Here is a 19,377-nt window from a genome sequence, read left to right on the forward strand (position 1 = left end):
CTCTGAAACTCAGCTGTGAGCAGCCAGGCATAAGGCATGTCTCTTACTGGACTTCCTCTCCCAGGCTCAGCTGCTCAGCTTCCTTCCTGAGTTCAGCTGCAAGCAATCATGCATATGGCTCATCTCTCCTTGGGCCTTAACTCTTTGGGCCTCTCTTTTCTCTCATATAGCAGGATCAAATATGGTGGCTTCCTTTTTCTTTGTGTGTTTTTCTCTCTGTGCCTCCGTTTTTATCAGACGAGCAAGTGGGCAGAGACTCAACCTGGGTTCTAGTGAAAGAGTCTCACACCCACAGGAATGGATCAGCTCACTCAAATATGATCTTTCCCTTTTGGGGATTCATAAAATAATTTCAAACTACCACAGTGGTGAATTACATTGATTAGATTGTGAATGTTAAATTATTTTGCATTATTGGGGTAAGCCCCACTTAATCATGATATATTGTCCTTGTAATATATTGCTGAATTCAATTTACTAACATTGGTGCCCTATCAGAGTTATGCTGGCCTAAAAAAAAAGAAAATGCTTACTTTTTTGTTTTCCGAAAGAGTTCTTATTGGATTGATAATATTTGGTTTAAATCTACCATATTGCATTTTTCTATTTATCCCATCTGTTTTTGTTCCTTCATTGCTACCTTCCTTTTGTATTAATAAAGTATATTTTTAGTATTCTATTTATTCTCTTTATTGACTTTTTATTCACTAATCTGTATAATTTTGTCATTTTGAGAATGTTATATAAATGGAATCATATAGCATGTGATCCTTGAGATTGGCTCTTTACTCAATATAATGACTTCCAACATTCAAGGTGTTCTGTGCATCAGTAGTTTTTTTTTTTTATTACTTTGTAATATCCATTGTATGGATGTGCTACAGTTTGTTTATGCTTTCAACCATCAAAGGACATTTGGATCCTTTGCAATTTGGGTCTATGAGTAATAAAGTTCCTGTGAACATTCATGTGGTAATTGTTTTTGTATGAACATGCATTTTTCTCTTGTACAGTGATTCTTAACCAGGGGTGATTTTGCCTCCCCACTCCCTGCCGCTGGGAGGGACATTTGGCAATATCCTGAAGATATATTTGACTGTCACAACTAAGGGGGTGGGATTACTACTAGCGTCTAGTGGGTAGAGCCCAGGGAACACTGCTAGACATCCTAGAATGTCCTACAACAAAGAATTATTTGCTTCTTAATGTCAGCAAGGTTGAGAAACATTGCTCCAGGATAAATGCACAGGAAGGTGATTGCTGGGCATATATGTTTAATGTTATAAGAAACTGCCAAATTATTTTTCAGCATGTTATACCTTTTTACATTTTTTCTAGGAATATATGAGAGATCTAATTGCTCTATATTCTCACAAGCATTAGGTACTGTCAGGTTTTTTTTTAGCCATTTTTAAAGGTATGTAATAGTATCTTATTGTCATTTTAATTTGCATTTCCCAGGGGCTACTGATGTGGAACATTTTTTACGTGCTTATTTGCCATATCTGTATTTGGTTTGGTGACGTGTCAGTTCAGGGTTTTTGCTCATTGTCTATTTGGATTGTTTTTTGTTTTTGTTTTTGTTTTTTACTCTTGGATTTAAAGGATTTTTATATATTCTGGATACAAGTCTTTTTTTGGTATCAGATTTACAAATATTCATATCTGTACAAAATCATGCTTATTATATCCAGTATTACTGTTGTAATTAATTTTGATGCTTAAAATGTCACTGGGTGGCTACTGACAGCTCCCTTCATACTGACTTGTATTTCCTTCTTACATATCCCTATCATGTACTAAGGGTGCACCTTACTATTGTGATGTCTCTTTTTCCAGTTCTCTCTGTGGATATATATAAATACATACACTCATTTAAAGGTATACTTATTGAAAAACAGAAGTTCCCACTGAAACATGCAAATCTACAAGTTCATTCTACTTTTTTCTCTTTCTGTATTTGTAACTCCCTTGTCCAATATTGAGCTACCTCACTTCTAATATTAATATATTTATTTGGTCAGTCTTCCAATATGTAACTAATCTCCCTTCTCTGCTGCCACTCTCCACCAGTTAGGGCGACCTTTACTTTTACTTGGACTCTGACTCTATATTCAGACTACTTCCTTGTTTGGATCACCCCCTCACAAACTTTGCTTTGTTTTTTATTTCCCCCCTGAGATGATTCCCTCATGTGTTTGCTTGTTTTGTTGTTTTCTACTCATTGTCTGTTTGTTTTCTTTTTAGGAGGCACCTGGAACTGAACCCGGGACCTCCCATGTGGGAGTCGGATGCCCAACCCCTTGAGCCACATCCACTCCCTGCTGGGGTTTTTTGTTTTTGCTTGTTGTCTCGTTGTTTGTTTGTTTGTTTGTTTTGTTTGTTATTTGCCTTTAGGAGGCACCAGGAACCAAGCCCAGGACCTCCCATGTGGGAGGCAGGCACCCAATCACTTGAGCCACATCCACTCCCCCCACTTTGTTGTTTTTTTTTCTCCTGCCCTGCTGTTTTTCCTGTCTGTGTTGTCTTCTTTTCTCATTTTCTCTCCTCTAGGATTTACCAGGATTCGATCCTGGAGACTCCTGATGAGGACAGAGGTTCCCCACCAATTGCGCTACCTTAGTTCCTGATTTCTGCTGCATTTCACCCTGACTCTCCACTTGTCTTTCTTTTGTTGTGTCATCATCTTGCTGCATGACTCATTTGCGCAGGTACTGGCTCACCCTCCGGGCACTTGTGCGGGCATTGGATCACCACATGGGCACCTGCACAGGCACTGGCTAGCTGCGTGGACACACTTTCTCTTCTTCTTTTTCACCAGGAGGCCCCAGGGATCAAACCCAGATCCTCCCATATAGTAGGCAAAGCTCTATCACTTGAGCCACATCTGCTTCCCGCCCCCCACTTTGCTTTTGACACTGCATGCTAGGCCACCCCTCAACATGAACACTTACCTCTGACTTACCTCCTTCATACTACTCACCTCTCCTTCAAATGGACATACTTGCTCTCCCACATAGGCTCTAACACCCTTCACTCAATGCCCCCCCGCCATGTACATCTTTCTCATCTTGCTTGGACTCTGACACTCCAGGTGGGCTGTCTCCTCTCCCCCCATATAGTGGGTGCACTTCTCAACCTGCTTGACCTCTGACTCACCACCTCCTAGCGCTGTATGATACCCTTCTCATTCTGCAGGGGCTCTTACCTCCCAAATCAGACTGCATCTGTATGTAGATATGTTCTTTACTCTAATCTAGCTCTGCCATTCCATGTTAGGCTGCCTCATCACTCTACTGTGCTCTGACTCCCCAGGCTAGGCTGAACCTGCCCCTCCATGAAAGCCCATCTCATACTGCTCAGTATCTGATAATTGCATATCAGGCAGTACCTTCACAGAGATATTCTCCTTACCCTGTTTGGATTTTGATATCCTCTGCTAAGATACTCCTTTACATAGGCACCCTCCTCATGTCCTAGCCTATTGTTGCCTTACCCCCCAACAATGCCTAGTTTCTTCTGCCCACCTGATGGTTTTAAGATTGTTCAGGAAGTGGAAAATCTAAAGTCAGGGGAGGGAAAAGAAAAAGGGAAGCTTATTTTTTATTGTATGGTATATCTTTTTCTATTCAGCCTATCTATGACCTTATATTTTAAGTGTGCCTTCTGTAAATAACATAGTTGGATCTTAATCTTGTTTTATATTGTCTCTTAATCACTGTCTTTTAATTGGGGGATTTAGTCCATTTACATTTAATATAATTATTGAGCTAATTGATTTTACGTTTGCTGTTTTTTATCCATTGTCCTGTATTATTTAAAATTGATCAATTATTTTTATTTTATGTTATCTTTATTGGCTTTTTTATTCTACTTTTTTCTATCAGCCTTTTACTGATTATCCTAGAGATTATAATATGCTCCCTTGACTTTACTGTTTACCTCAAATCAGTACTTTATTTACAATGAAGAAACTTAGAAACAATTTAACCCTTTTTACTCCCTCCTACTATTTGTGCTTTTGTTGTCTTATATTTCTGTTCAACATTTTATAAATCCCTACAAAACTTTATTATTGTTGCTTTGACCAGTTAACAATCTTTTTTTTTTCTTTCTGGCCTGCTTCTAATATTTTCTCTCTTAGGTTTTTGGCAGTTTGGCTCTGAGGTTCCAAGGAGTGGTTTTTCTTTGCATTCATTTGTGGTAACTGGGGTCTTTAACTTAGTGGATTTTCATGGTTTTTTTGACAAGACAATGTAAAAGGTCTTTGACAGCAGCTTTACAAACAGTGCCCTCTACTCTGAGGAGATATAGTTTCCCGTGTTGTACTTCATGCATTTTCCACATATTGTGTCCTTTGCTGACTAGAGCTAAATACCAAAACTGGGATCATCCTAGATGTACACAACCTTTGAGGGTAGAGTTTGGAGGTACAGATGCACAGGACACAGCAGAGTTTGGCTCTCAGGAAGTAGAAGTTGCGGGTAGGCAGGTTCCTTGGCACCAGGACACACCTCTCTACCTAGATGGTCTGGCACTAGGTGGTAGGCAGCCAGCCTGGGAAACCTTTTATCTGTTTGGAAAATTCTTTTCCGTTAGCTCTTCAAATTTTGCTTCTGTGTAATGTTTTCTTTTCTCCCAGAAACGAAATTACACATAGATTAGATTAGAATACTGAGTCCCTTGAGTTTATTATGCTCTTGTCTACTTATTCCATTCTTTATCCTTTTCATTTGGTGGTTTTTTATCTTTCTTTGAGTTTACTCATCCCGTTTTCTATTTCCATTTTATTCTGAAAACAATCAAATCAATTTATTTCTAATCATGTATTTTTTACATTATAAAATATTCATTTGGTTTTTTAAATTCCAATTTTCTGTTGAGGCTGTCCCTCTTTTTATCCACAGTCCCCCATCTTTTGCTCTACTAATAATAGTTTTATCTTTAAAGCCCTTTTCTGCTAAGTCTGGTTTCTAAACCTGTGAGTTCTTTTTCTTGTCTATTATTTCTCTCAGTTTTTGGTTACTTTTTATTGCTTTATATATTTTATAATTTTTATCATGTGAAATTAAAGAATCATTGAATCTAAAGATCATATTACTTTCCACCAGAGAGGGTTTGCCCTTTTCTCTGTAAATCAGATAAAATGGCTGATCATCTGAATCATTTCAGAAATTTAACTGAGAAAGACCTGAGTTGAAGGTTCTGGTGACCCATTGCACCTATGGTTTGTCCTAGTTCTTTGAACACGGCCTTCCTGGATTTTGCTCTACAGCCTGACCGATCTTTGATTCTTTAGTAATTAAATAGTAGAACATTCAATTCTAACTTTCAGATGTTTATATTAGGTCTCTGGACTCCCAGCCCTTGCAACTTTCTAGTGTTGCAAACGTTGAAAGGGAAGACCAATCATGTATTAGTTGCAGTTAAACTTTCCTAATGGAAATTTATCTTCTTTTTTTTAAAAAAGATTTATTTATTTTGCTCCCCTTCCCCACCCCCCCACCCTGGTTGTATGTTCTCTGTGTCTATTTGCTGCGTCTTCTTTTTTGTCCACTTCTGTTGTTGTCAGCGGCACGGGAATCTGTGTTTCTTTTTGCTGCATCATCTTATTGTGTCAGCTTTCCGTGTAGGCGGCACCATTTCTGGGCAGGCTGCACTTTCTTTCGCATTGGGCGGCTCTCCTTAAGGGGCGCGCTCCTTGCACGTGGGGCTTCCCTACGTGGGGGACACCTCTACGGTGGGGACACCCCTGCATGGCAGGGCACTCTTTGTGCACATCAGCACTGTGTATGGGCCAGCTCCACGGGGGTCAAGTAAGCCCAGGGTTTGAACCACAGACCTCCCATGTGGTAGACGGACGCCCTAACCACTGGGCCAAGTCCACTGCCAGAAATTTATCTTCTACGTACCCAGAAATTACAAGTGATTTCACTATTTGTCTGACCTATTCCCCCTTCTTGGGAGTACCCCTCCTAGGCTTCAAAATCTGGCAGATATCTTCAGTGGAAGACCTGATATGTGTTTGCTTAAGGCCCCTTCGTCCAGGGGAACTTGGACTCCTTTAGGGCCGTGATTGACTGTGCAGGAGATTTTACTCCCCTTTTCTGCCTCAGCCTCCTGTACCATTTCAACACTCAGGAAATGTCCTATGGGAGAAATCGTCTAGTCATTTGTACTTCTACTAGATTCCAGTCCATCTTGCCAGCCCATAAGTTCATCAAGAGCTCTGATGACTTTTCTTTCCTTAGTGGTGTCAGTCTACCTATACCAAGCTCAATTTTTAGCCCCTGCTTAGAATCATTAAAATGCCCTTTATCTGGCATATTGTTTGATTGCTTCCATACTTCTGGGTGTTGGGATTTTTTTTTTGGTTTGTTTTTGTTTAGTTTCGTGTTTATAAACTATCATTTTTGTAATTTATTTGATTTCGTTTAACACAGGATTGATAACCAGTAGAATGTACTACATCCTACCTGTGGAAGTCCTATTTAAATCATTTAACTTCTCTCCATACTGTAGTATCATTTTCTCCTTAGAGTTCCTGTACCTTTTGGTATTTTATTATTGGATATTTGATATTTTAGATAATATTGTATATGGCATAGTTTCTAGATTTTAATATTCTGATACAGAAAAATGTAACGGAATTTTTAAAATTTGATCTCATACCTGTTAACTTTTCTAAACTTATATTCTAATAAGTTATCTATAAATCTTTTTGGATTTTCTATGTCATCTATGAAAAGTAACAATATACTACTTTTTTTCTTATACCTCATTTTTTTTCCTGCCTTACTACTAATACCAATTAAGACCTTTACTTAGCTGTTGAATAGAAGTGATAAGATTTGGCATTCTTTCTTTGTTCTTAATCTTACAGGAAACACTGTCAGCATTTCACTATTAAATATGATAGTTGCCCTAAATGAATATATGACTTTTTTTGTAGTTTTCCTTTGCTTTGACTTCTTAACATGCATAATTTTAAAATTTTATAAAATACTTTTCTACCTATATGGAAATGATCATATGTGTTTTCTGTTTTATTCTTTTGATATGATGAATCATTTCAATTAAGTTTTTTAATTTTTAATTTTGCAATAATTTCAAATTTATATGACAGTTGCAAAAATACTACAAACCCATACAGAGAGAACTATAACATTTCCCCAACCAGAAATCCACATTCCCCAACTTTTTACATTTTCCCACATCTGCCATATCATTTTATCTATTCTTCTGTCTTTCTAGTTATCAAGTATCTAAACATTTGAGAGTAGGTTGTTTATAGTATGCTCCTTGGACATTTTATACTTCCACATACACGTACCTTTCCTAAGAACAAGGATATTCACTTATTTAACCACCTGAGATACAGTTAATCAAGTTCAAGAAATGTAACATTGACATAACGCTTACATCCTATACCCCAATTTTTTTGTATGTTCCAATAATATCCTTTTGGGCATTTTCTTCTTCATTAGAAGTTCCATTCTGGGATCATGTATTGCTTTAGTTGTTATTGTCTCTTTATTCCCTTTCTCTCTTTTTTTCTAATTATGGAAATAGATACAAAATGAGCTTTCCCATTTCACCATTCCCAATTATACAAATTAGTGAGATTAATCACACAGTGTGATTAATCACCCCCACCTGTTACCAGAGCTGTCGCATCATTCCAAACAGAAATCCTACACCCATTATGTGTTAACTTCCCCTTTCCCCTCCAACCCTGCCTGGTAAACTGTAGTCTACTCCCTGTCTCTGTACATTTGCGTACTCTAGCTATTTCATATAAGTGGAATCATACAATATCTGTCCCTTTGTGTCTGACTTGTTTCATTCAACCTGAACTTCAGGATTTTTCCATGGAGCAGTATGCATCAGAATTTCATTCCTTTTTATGGCTGAATAGTATTCCATTGTACATATATTTAGCCTGTCTCTTCACCTGCTGATGGACTCTTGGGTTGCTTCCACCTCCTGGCCACCATGAAAGAAGCTACTATGAACAAATATCTGTCCCAAGTCCCTGGTTTCAATTCTTTTGGGTAAATACCTAGAATTCTGATTGCTGGGTCATATGGTGACTCCACATTTAACTTATTTATGACCCATCAAGCTATTCTCTGCCTCCTTGCTAGCACTTGTTATTTCTGCTTTTTAAATCATAGCTATTCTGGGGCATATGAGGCAGCATCTACTCATGGTTTTGATTTGTACCTCTCTAATGGTTAATAATATTGAGCATCTTTTCATGTGCTTATTAGCCACCTTGACATCTTCATCAAGAAATGTCTGGGAAACAGATGTGGCTCAAGCAATTGGGCTCCTGTCTACCATATGGGAGGTCCAGGGTTCAGTTCCTAGGGCTTCCTGATGAAAGGCAAGCTGGCCTGCACAGGTGTGCTGGCTCATGTGGAGTGCTGGTGCAGCAAGATGATGCAACAAAAAGAGACACAGAGGAAAGAAAAAGAGAGATGCAGCAGACCAGGGAGCTGAGGTGGCACAAAAGATTGGTTTGCTAACATTTAGGATTTTTGCATCTGTGTTCTTAAGGAAGATTGGCATATTATTTCTGTTCTCATAATTGTCCTTTTCAATTAACACATGATTGGCAGAAGGTGGAGATTTACAAGTCCTTCTGTTTTTGTAATATAACTATTACTCTAACATAATACACTATTACTCCATTTTTAAAAATAAAGTTTATATTTAAAATAATTTTAGATTTACAGAAAGGTTATGAACATGGAGTTCCCATATACCCTCACTCACTTTCTCTTGTTAACATCTTACATGACAAAAAAACCACATTTATACAATAATATTAACTGAACTACAGAATTTTTTTTTCTAACCAGTTTTTCCATTAATGTCCTTTTCTTGTTCCAGGATCCAATCTAGAGTACTATGTTGCATTTACTTGTCATGTCTCCTTAGTCTCTCCTGATCTCTGATAGTTTCTCATTCTTTCCTTGTTTTTCATGACCTTAACATTTTAAAGTCACATATTCTGTAGAATATTCCTCAATTTGGTTTGGGTTTGTCTGATTTTTTTGTCCTTATGATTAGACTGCAGTTACAGGTTTTGGAAGAGTACCATAAAGATAAAGTACCCTTCTCTTTACATTAAAATTGGCTGTACATGATATTCACATGTCCTCACTAGTGATGTTAACTTTAATCACTTGCATAAGACAGAGTTTGCCAGGTTTATCCACTGTAAAATTACCTTTTTTCTTATTTTAAACTCTATTCTTTGTCTCTAATTACAGCCCATACTTACGGGATGGGGTTGCAAGGGGGAAATAGCTTCACCTCCACCTTCTCAGGAAGTTAGAGGGCGAATGGTGTCTGCATATGGTATTTGGAATTTTTCTGTAAACACGATTTGTCTCATCTCCCCAATTATGTATGTATTCAATGATTTAAGTAATCCATTTTGTTTTGGATACTTTATAGTTTTAAATCTATGTGCTTACTATAACCTTGATGATCTCTTGTTCCCCTACTGGCATGTGAACTCCTTGAGAGAAGGCTCTATTTCTTATTTTTTTGTGTGCACTCTATGCTTTAGCATAGTCCATTCATTTATAATGGACTTCCAATAATTTAAAAAAATAAATGAATATATTTTCATTTCAATTCATAAGTACTCTTTCCTCAGCTAAATTACATATTAGCATTCTAAATTCAAATTTTAATATGGTTTAAAAATAAAAGTAAATTTATGCACAGTCGAACTGTAATAAATATCTAAAGACAGAAAGCCAAGAGTGTGTATGAAGTGTCTTAGATTGAGTTTGCTGTTTTGCCATAAAATATCCATTGTAGCTACTTAAGTATTCCTTGAAGCCACTTTTGGAGAGAACACGATATTTGATAGACCAAGGATGTGACCTGTTGCGTCCTTTCTCTTTTACATTCAGGCCACCAGAGGAGAGTAAGACCCTATTTTCTGCCTTCTCTGGAAAATTATTATCAGATGCAGTCACTCAGATTACAACAGAAAGTCCAGAAAAGACCACGTTTTCATCTGAGATTTTTATTAATGCTGAAGATCGTGGACATGAAATTCCAGGGCCCTTTACCCGGAAGGTTTACAGAGTTCCTGTCAAGTTTGCTTCATCATCTTCAGTCCAACAGATTGCTCTTTCTCATGGCACAGATGGTAAGAGACTGTAATTTTATTGTAGTTCAGATTACCAGCTTTTATATGTAATTATCTCCAGATTTTGTAATTTATTAGATTTTTGTGGCTTTCTGAAGTCAGAAAACCTAATTTTAATTTAAGCATAGGGTCTAGTATAACTCTATGTATCTGCTATTTACATAGCTATGTTGCAGTTAAATTATTTTTAAATTATATTTTCATCTCATGGTACTTGTAATAATAATGCAAGCTACTCATAAAAACTATAGAAGTAGGCAGATAAATTATTTGTGATGTTGTTATAGTAATGCTAGGTGCTATGATAAATAGATGCAAAAATACATCCTAGCATAATCACAATAGCAGTTTATTTCTCATTCCTAAAACAGTCACCAGGGACCCAGGTTGTCTTTGGCCCTACCATCTTTAAAATATGGAACCCAAAATTAAGAGCATGGAAGAACACATGTGTGAGGTTTTTGTGGACCAGGCCTGGAGGTAGCTGTACCACAATTCTGGCACTAAGTACCTAGAAGATACTCTAGGTTCAAAGCACTGTCCTCTTCTAGACTGCCTTCACTTTAGACACCACCCACAGATTCTGGGGGTAACCAGGATCACACTCACTTTCGACCAACTGACTACAAATTCACATGTTTCCACTACCCCCTCAGGTCTGACAATTTGTTAGAATGACTCATAGAAGTCAGGAAAGCTCTGTACTTACCATTAAGTTTTATTATAGCGAAAAGGATACAAATAAGATGGTGCCAAAGAAAGGGATACATAAGATGAGGTCTCAAAAGCAAAACTGCCAGTGTCCTCTTCCTACAAAATCAGGATACATCACCCTCTCAACTCAGTAATGTGTTTTACCAACTGGGGATGATCCCCTGAGCGTCCAGCCTCAGTGTCCAGAGTTTTATTGAGGTTTCATTATGTGGGTGTGGTTGCTGTAATCAGTGGTTGAACTCAGTCTCTAGTCCCTCACCACCACCACCCCCCCCCCAGTTCCCTGAAGCCAAACCCCAGCCCTCTGACTCTAATCCCATGGTTGGTCTCATGGTGTGGCTAGCCCCCACCCTCGGACTACTAGCTTGGCAGGCTCTACCCTGAACCATCTCAATAACAAAAAAGAACAGGTGTGGGGGGTGGGCAGGGCATCATGAATATCAAAGACATTCTTGTCAGTTGAAAAAGTCCAAGGATTTAGCTGGTATCTCCAAGGAACTGGAAACAAAGGCTAGTCAAATTCTTTATTATTCAACAGTGACCCAAGTTACTTTCCACTGGCTGGGAATATAGTTTGTGTTTTCCAGAAGGAAGAAGGCATGGATTTTGGTGAACAGCTGGCTACCGTAAGATCTACAATTAGAGTGTTTTATATCCTGTAGTTTTAGTGATATTTTGATAGTGTTTATATTTTATAACATCTAGAATTAGAGGAAGTTATTTTCCTTTTCATTCAAATAACAAATTAAATTCCCATCTTCTCCAAATGAAGATAGTAACTTGAAATTATTAATTTTAAAGTAATGTTTTACACAAACCTATGCAAAATATATTTTAAATTTTCTTCTACAAAAACCTATCAATCTGCAGACATAAATAGGAGATGCCTAAATGTAAAGAAAATTTCTTGGTTCAGTGTTCAAAGTGTATTGAATTTAATTTAAATAAGTGCATGTATAAGTTAAAATGTTCATACTGATTTTTATTGTGAAATGCATGTATACAAACCAAAAGTACAGGTTAATAAATGATCACAAAGAACACCTTCATGTGTCAGTTAGCTAGTGACACAAATGATACTGCATAGCAAACCATCTCAAAAATCATAGTGTCTCATAACAACAGACATTCGTGTTTCTCACTCACTGGTTTGTGGGTCAGTTGGAGGTTAGCTGGGCTTGGCTCCAGGCTGCAGGAATGGTTGGGGTCTTTTCCACATGCCTCATTCTGAGAAGAAGCTAAAAGGCAATAGCTACCTGGGGTATATTGTTCTCATGACAGTAGCAGAAGCACAAGAGGGGAAACCCAACTGTGAAGGATATTATATATACCAAACATATCTGTTGATAGAGGGGCCACGATTAATTGTTTTACCATTACATTCCGGAACTTAAGAGAAAGGACTTCTTTAAGGGATTAATTTGGTTGGGGGCAGGGTTTGTATGAAAAATTTTAAAGTACAAAGAGTGTTATAGTAAAACACTTGACTATATAGTCACCACTCCGAACAAATTCAAAGTTATAAACTTTATGTTTTGTTCTATTTTCAAGGGATTTTGTTGTTGTCATTTATAGTCATTTGTTCCCCCTTAGACAGGCACTCCAAAGTAACCTGAACACTGCTTAATCCAAACAAAAGTTGTTGATAACTTCAAAAAGCCATTCATCTGTCTCGGAATTTTTCTTCTCCCTGTGATGCTTCTCCTCCTCTGGGTCCATTATAAATCTTCCCAGTTGTTGTTACTTTCTTACTGCAACCTCTGGACTAAATGGTGAATTTACCTACACTTAGCAAACTTTATATACACTGGTAGAGAAAGAAAATTAATACATCATTAATCTAACAATAATGATGACAGCCTTGACCAAATTGAAGTGGGAGGCTTTTTGCTCCCCTTGACTTCATCCAGCATCTCACTGGTTTAGGTTTTTTTGGCCTTGTGGAGTAATAATATTCCTATAAGTAGTCTGAGACTGTATGGTAGCCTCACATATATAGAGTTAGAGTAATTTTTTGTTAACTTTCACCAGGCATGGTCAGTCCCTAGTGGTTAGCCATATGCCTACTGACCTCTTTTCATTAAGATAATTTTATTTCTCCCGAATAGTTCAGGTAATCATAGTTCCAGTCAATACTGTGACATCCTTTTCTATGTGTCACTTCAGTGATATGAAGCATGTAAAATGGCTAGAAGACTCCTGTCTCCTAACGGAAGTGGTGTCAGTCTCTAGTTTCAAAACTCCTTCATCTAACAAAGCTCAGAGTCACATAGATTGAAAGCAGAAGATTCTAAAAGTTGTTTATTAGCTTCTACCTATGTTTCCAAATGCGTGCATTCTGTCTGTGGGATAGGCAAGTATCATATATGGTTCAGAGCATATGCCATATTCTGTAAGATAGCATTCCAGCATCAGAAAGTGGTGGCCCCCTGCTTATGCCATAACATTTTTTAGTAACTCACTTTAAAAAAAAAGTTTAGTAAGTTTAGCATACTTTTGGGTGATAATGCATGTGATAAAAGCAGTGAATACCCTTAGGCATTGACGTTTTGTCTCCTTTTCTTCACTGTAAAATAAGTTCTTTGGTTGGAAGAGGGGTGCCAAAATAAGCCAGAAGAATGAAACACAAATCTAAGTAACAAAAGTTTTAATAATGAAGGAGGCCTCATTCTACAACAGGAACTAACAGACATGGAATATTTTTATTTTTATAAACTGGCCATGGGCAACTAGGAGTCTCTAGAGGTGGTAACAGGGTGTGAGAGAAAACCATGGTCAACAAGGGTAAATTGAAGGAGCTAGAAGTGTTTTGCTAGGAGAAATAATTATTATCTTCAAAATTCTATTCCTAGGGGCAATACAACCCCATAAAATATTCAGGAATAACCTAAGCAAGAATTTTATAGGACCTACATGAAGTAAATGCTAATCCTTTTTGCAGGGATAGAAGAAGAAAACTTGTCTAAATTGAGAAAAGGATACAAATGTGATTTGTCCCTAAATTACACTTCTAAATTATACACTAACAAATTCTGCTCAAAATTTTAGTGAAAAATTCTTCTGAACTTATTTAATGATCCTACATTCATCAGGAAGAATAACAATTTGAAAAAAGGAGACTAATGGGGAAGACCAATTTTAGCAGCAGCCAGATTTAGAGTAATAACTAGCCCAAATATATATAAATACATTAATGTAATAGAATAGAAAGCACAGAAATGATCCCTGTTGTACTTGAGTTAATCTGTGATAAAGGAGGTATCACAATGAAGAAAAATAAGGATTATCTAAGTGTGATTAGAATAAATTGCTTCCTTATTAGGAGAAAGGAGGGTTGGAAAAATTCGGCACTTTGCCTCTTAATACATATCAAAATTACTGTTTGATGCACTTTAAATTTTTAAATCCATTTACATTTTTACAACAATCCTAAAAGTTAAGTATTATTATCATGCCCATTTTGCAGGTGAAGAATCTGAAGCCAAAAAAAGGTTAATTTTTTCCAAGGTCAAATAGATAGCAAGGGATGGCCCTGGTAAATTTAAACTAATTGACTGATTTCTTACTGAATTTGTTTTGGGGGTATAGAATAAACTATTCCATCACCAAAACTCCAAAGTATAGATAGATGATCTACAGCAGGTAGTTCTGTTTCATGTCTGGTTGCTCTGACTTCTTTATAATGTGGCTTCCATCTCTGGTTCCAGAGTGGCTACTGTAGTCATCATGGTTTCCAGTCCCTAGGAAGTGCGAGTGGGAGTGGAGGGCTCAATGAATGCCAGGGAGTTGTATCCATTGCTGTTGCGTACATACCACAGGCCCAAACTTAGTCACATGTCCATGCATGACTGTAAGGGATGTTAGGAAATAAAAACAGATTGGTGGCTATGTGCCCATCTAAAGATTGTGGAGTTCTGTTACTAATAGAAAGAAGGAAAGAAAGGACACCAGAGAACATTTAGCAGTTTAGCACCAATATTCCACTAAATGGGCAAAGGGCATAAACAGTTGCTTTACTAAAAGGGCAACATAGATAGTATATAAAAAAAGGTCCAACCTCTATAATAGTCAAATAAGTACAAATTTAGACAGTGAGATTCCATTTACCCCCATTAGGAAAGATTTTGTGTGTTTTTTAAAATTTACATATTGCTTTTTTTCTATAAGGATACATTGAAAAGTTATATGATAATAGGTAAGGACAAAATGTAGAAATGAGGCATCAGCTTCTCTAACCACTTCTAACAATGTTAATATGTATTGTTACTACACATTTACTGTTGATATTGTCTGATTAATACTGGATAACATAATCATGTAGAATACAGTAAGTTGGTGGTCCTGCATTTCTCATAAACAGTAGGTGGAAATTTGGTTCTACCTGTGAGGACGGTGACCTCCCCACTCCTCCAGAGTTCCAGCTAAGCTACTGAAGAAAAATCCTAGAAATCACAAGCAAAGGGACTCTACGGTCCACCTTAATTAACATGTGAACGAAGAGCAGACAACTGTTGTCTTATAAAGGATCCAACTCACTGCTTCTTTGCCATGTCCTGTCAGTGATCACTCTGGCAGCCTGCTCAGCTATTCCTCTAGAGTTTTACAGTTACTTCTGTGGGATGCATCTCAGTTTTGAGGGGGGCCAAAATAAAACCTCTTCATGCAAGTTTCAAAACTCAAACTATGTTGCTATGAGGTCAAACAAAAAAAGTATTAATTTTTTTTTAAATACATGAAAAGGACAGCAGGGTTCATTTAGTTAAGCTTCCAAAAGGATTTGTTGTGATCATGTCCATCTGAAACAGGTTCATTTTCTCAGATCAGCCTATCCTTTCCAAATCACTTGGATGTTCCACGCTTGAAAAGTCAGAATACTCAGAGAATATACCACACAGAGAAATTAAACGTCAGTACAGAACAAGGTCAGTTTAGAATCAGTATCTAAGTTCAAGTTAATTTTCTGGAAAGTCATGCCCTTTTAGGAATAATATTGTAAAACAGGAGCAAAGACAGAGAAATTTTGAAGAGATGAAATACCACCCTTTCACTATGGATGGTACAGGGCAGAGAGGACACAAAGAACAAGAATCAAATTCCATTTTACAGGACAGGTACTCTTTCAGTTTACTGCTGTTTGGTACAGTCAGGGCAGTACATTGGCTCCTCATGGAAAACAAAGCATTTGTTGGCCAGATTCCTGGAATAGTAGCTGCAGTAATCATGCCAGAATTGTCTTTCATAGACCACCATAGTGGAGCTTTACCAAATCCAGTGATAGAGATCTTCCATTCAGCACACTTCTTGGCCACAAAGTTCTTGTTGCAATCCAAGCAGTAATACTGAGCCTCCACAGCAGTGCAAAATTGCTCAGCCTGCTTCTTAGAGCGGATAACACACACAAAGCACTCGCTGTGCCAGGGCTGATCCTGGTAAGTATTTCCTCCAGAAGTGATGGCCTTGTTCCTTGTCACACAGTACTTGGCAAATTTGACCTTAGGTCAGACAGTAGAAGTCCTCCTCTCCTATGAGGAAGAAGCTTGTAGTAGCTGCACATGAAGCAGTCTTTGTGCCAGACGGTCCCCTGGTACTCCACATTTTGATCTCCTCCAGTAATTGACTTTATAGTGTAATCAGAATTTTACTAAGATGGGGTGGCAGGGGAAGAGTGGATATGCTATAAACAGGAAAATCTTTATTCACAGAATTCTTTATATTTGAAAAATTGAAATCAACCTAAATTTTCAATATTAGAAGTATTAATGGCATTTAGGTAATCATTTGTACAGCCTTAAAATTGTAAAGAAAAAAAGGAAATAGCATGACTATTTTATTGCAGATATAAAGTAGAAAAGCTGAATTTCAGGGAAACGGACTTGGCCCAGTGGTTAGGGCGTCCGTCTACCACATGGGAGGTCCGCGGTTCAAACCCCGGGCCTCCTTGACCCATGTGGAGCTGGCCCATGCGCAGTGCTGATGCGCATAAGGAGTGCCGCGCCACACAGGCGTGTCCCCCGCATAGGGGAGCCCCACGCGCAAGGAGTGCACCCGTAAGGAGAGCCGCCCAGCGCGAAAGAAAATGCAGCCTGCCCAGGAATGGTGCCGCCCACACTTACCGTGCCGCTGATGACAACAGAAGCAGACAAAGAAACAAGACGCAGCAAATAGACACAGAGAACAGACAACCAGGGGAAGGGGGGGAATTAAATAAATAAATCTTTAAAAAAAAAAAAAGCTGAATTTCAGATTGTACATACTAGGAAAGCAGTTGTGGTTTAAGCTGTTGGGCACCTGCCTACCAAATAGGAGGGCCCAGGTTCAGTTCCTGGTGCCTACTAAAGAAGGCAAGCAAGACAGCAAGCTGATATGATGGGCTAGTGTGGTGAACTGACACAATAAGAGGAGGCTAGGAGGAAACAAAATGAGAGACAACAAGCAGGGAGCAGAAGTGGCTCAAGCAATAGGGTACCTTCTTCCCACATGGGAGGTCCTGGTTTGGTTCCCATTGCCTCCTTAAAAAAAAGACAAGCAGACACAGAGAACAGATAGTGAGTGCAAACAATGAAGTGGTGGTGGTAGGGGTGGTGATAAATAAATAAAATAAATCTTAAAAAAAAAACAAAAAGCCCCCAAATTAAATATACCATATATACAACTAAGAAACAGAAAAGTCTGAAAGGAAATATATTAAAATGTTAATAACAGTCATCTCTGAGTGCTAGGATTTTCTTTTTCGCTTTTATATGTTTTCCTAATACTGAGAATTTAATACTTTTTTAATGAAAACTTTAGGAACTTTGTATTAAAGATCTGTCACATGGAATTAATTTTCTATGGCTCCGGAGACAGAATTAAGATCATAAGACCAATAGTAGAGGTTAAAATTGACCAGGTTCAATATAAAATAAATTTTTTTTGGCTAGAGCAATGTATATAAAAGATTACTAAAAACTCATCTCGCAATGAAACAGACCCTGACCGCCCTGTTTAAAACCGTATCCTTCTTGCACAGTGATATACTTTAACAAAGTTTTATTAAAAAACTGCATCCTGCCCTAATTCCCCTTGTACACCTAGCTTCCCCCATCTGTTTCTAATTGTTTTTTTCCATATCACTTATAATTTATTTAAATACTAGATAATTTATTATGTTAATTGTTTACCATATATCACCCTCTAGAATGCTAGTTCCTCATTTATGCAGAGATAATTTACTGATATGTTCCAGTAATCTTGAGCAGTACCTGGAACATAGTAGACACTTAAGATTTGTTGAATGGACTGAAAAATATTTTCTTATTAATTGTTCTGATCTCTGTTTCCTTAGCCCAGCCTTTGCTTTTGCCATATAAGCCTTCTGGAGGTACAGAGATGTACTATGTTCCACAATTAAGAAAAATTCCTCAATTTCTGGATGCCAAATCAGACACCACTGTTGAAAGCTCTCACTCAGGTATTATGCAGAAATTATTCAAAACTTTACTTTATGAAATCATGTTTTTATTGATTGGTTGATTCTGGAATTACAAGTTTGGTATAATTTAATCTTTCAATAAAATATGGAGCTGTTCATGCCTCAATATCTGCTTCAGATAGATGGGTTATTTGATCAGATTTATGTACACATAAGTTTTCAATATTTGATAAAGAAAATTGTATAGATAGTCATTTGTTTGGGTTAGTGGACTCCATCTTATACAAAAGTTTTCAAGTTTTCTTGGCCCACAGTATCTTTCATTTCTCAGTGATTGTTTTCTTGCCATTCCTGGACCAAAAGGAAATATCTAATAGGTGTGCTTATTAAGTTGTTATATCTGAACAACAGATATTTATATATATTATTTTTTCAAACAGTTACTAAGTCATTAGTTTATAAATACTTATGATTTTGATCTAACAGCTTAATAAAACTAGGTATTTTTTATTTATTTTAAAAGAAAAATGGTATTTTTATTTTCTTAAATAACCACACTTACTAAGGGAACATGAGTTGCTCTTGACTCTGTATAACTTCTCAAATCTCAAAATAAGATTGGACACAGCCACCCTTATTTCCTGTATTTTAGTATAGTTTCGCAAAGATGACAGCATTGAAAAGAATGTAACATGATCTAGTGTTGAAAGTTTGAGGTACCTTGAGCTCAGTAGTTTGTGTTGTGTATACTAAGTATCAGATATCGATGTGTTTTTCCCTAGAATTTAAAATTACCTAGCAGTAACCTGTGAGTTCACTGCGGGGGAAGTCCAGATCTAGGAAATAGATTGGACCCCGCAAAGGAACTCAGTAAGTTTTTCCTAAGGGATTTTAAGATAAAGGTACTGAGTTGTGATGGTGTGGGGCTTTCATTGATTGGCACAGCTTTTTGAGTGGTCCACAGGAGATTACTTAGTTTGGTTTAGAGATGAATTATTTTCTTTAGAAACAATTTTCAGCAGAAGTCTTTGTGAGTAAAAACTGCATAGAAATGTGAAAGTTATCCTTGGTGTTA

General features: G+C 37.4%; 1 protein-coding gene and 1 pseudogene across 6 annotated transcripts in view; one reads left to right on the plus strand and one right to left on the minus strand.

The window, feature by feature from the left end:
* Positions 1 to 19,377, plus strand: part of ALMS1 (ALMS1 centrosome and basal body associated protein) — a 315,125-nt gene that overhangs the window by 182,825 nt on the left and 112,923 nt on the right. For all 6 annotated transcript variants that reach the window (XR_011646196.1, XM_058278920.1, XM_058278919.1 and 3 more), the window contains 2 exons: positions 9,936 to 10,177; positions 18,216 to 18,341. Coding sequence is in view for 5 of the 6 variants with exons in the window: in XM_058278920.1 (XP_058134903.1) it covers positions 9,936 to 10,177; positions 18,216 to 18,341 (368 nt within the window). In the remaining variant the exon portion in view is untranslated. The remainder of the gene's footprint in view (positions 1 to 9,935; positions 10,178 to 18,215; positions 18,342 to 19,377) is intronic.
* On the minus strand, positions 16,016 to 18,141 carry LOC139436802 (four and a half LIM domains protein 1 pseudogene; annotated as a pseudogene).

The sequence above is a fragment of the Dasypus novemcinctus genome, chromosome 17 (assembly GCF_030445035.2).
Source record: "Dasypus novemcinctus isolate mDasNov1 chromosome 17, mDasNov1.1.hap2, whole genome shotgun sequence".
NCBI classification, from domain to species: Eukaryota; Metazoa; Chordata; class Mammalia; order Cingulata; family Dasypodidae; genus Dasypus; species Dasypus novemcinctus.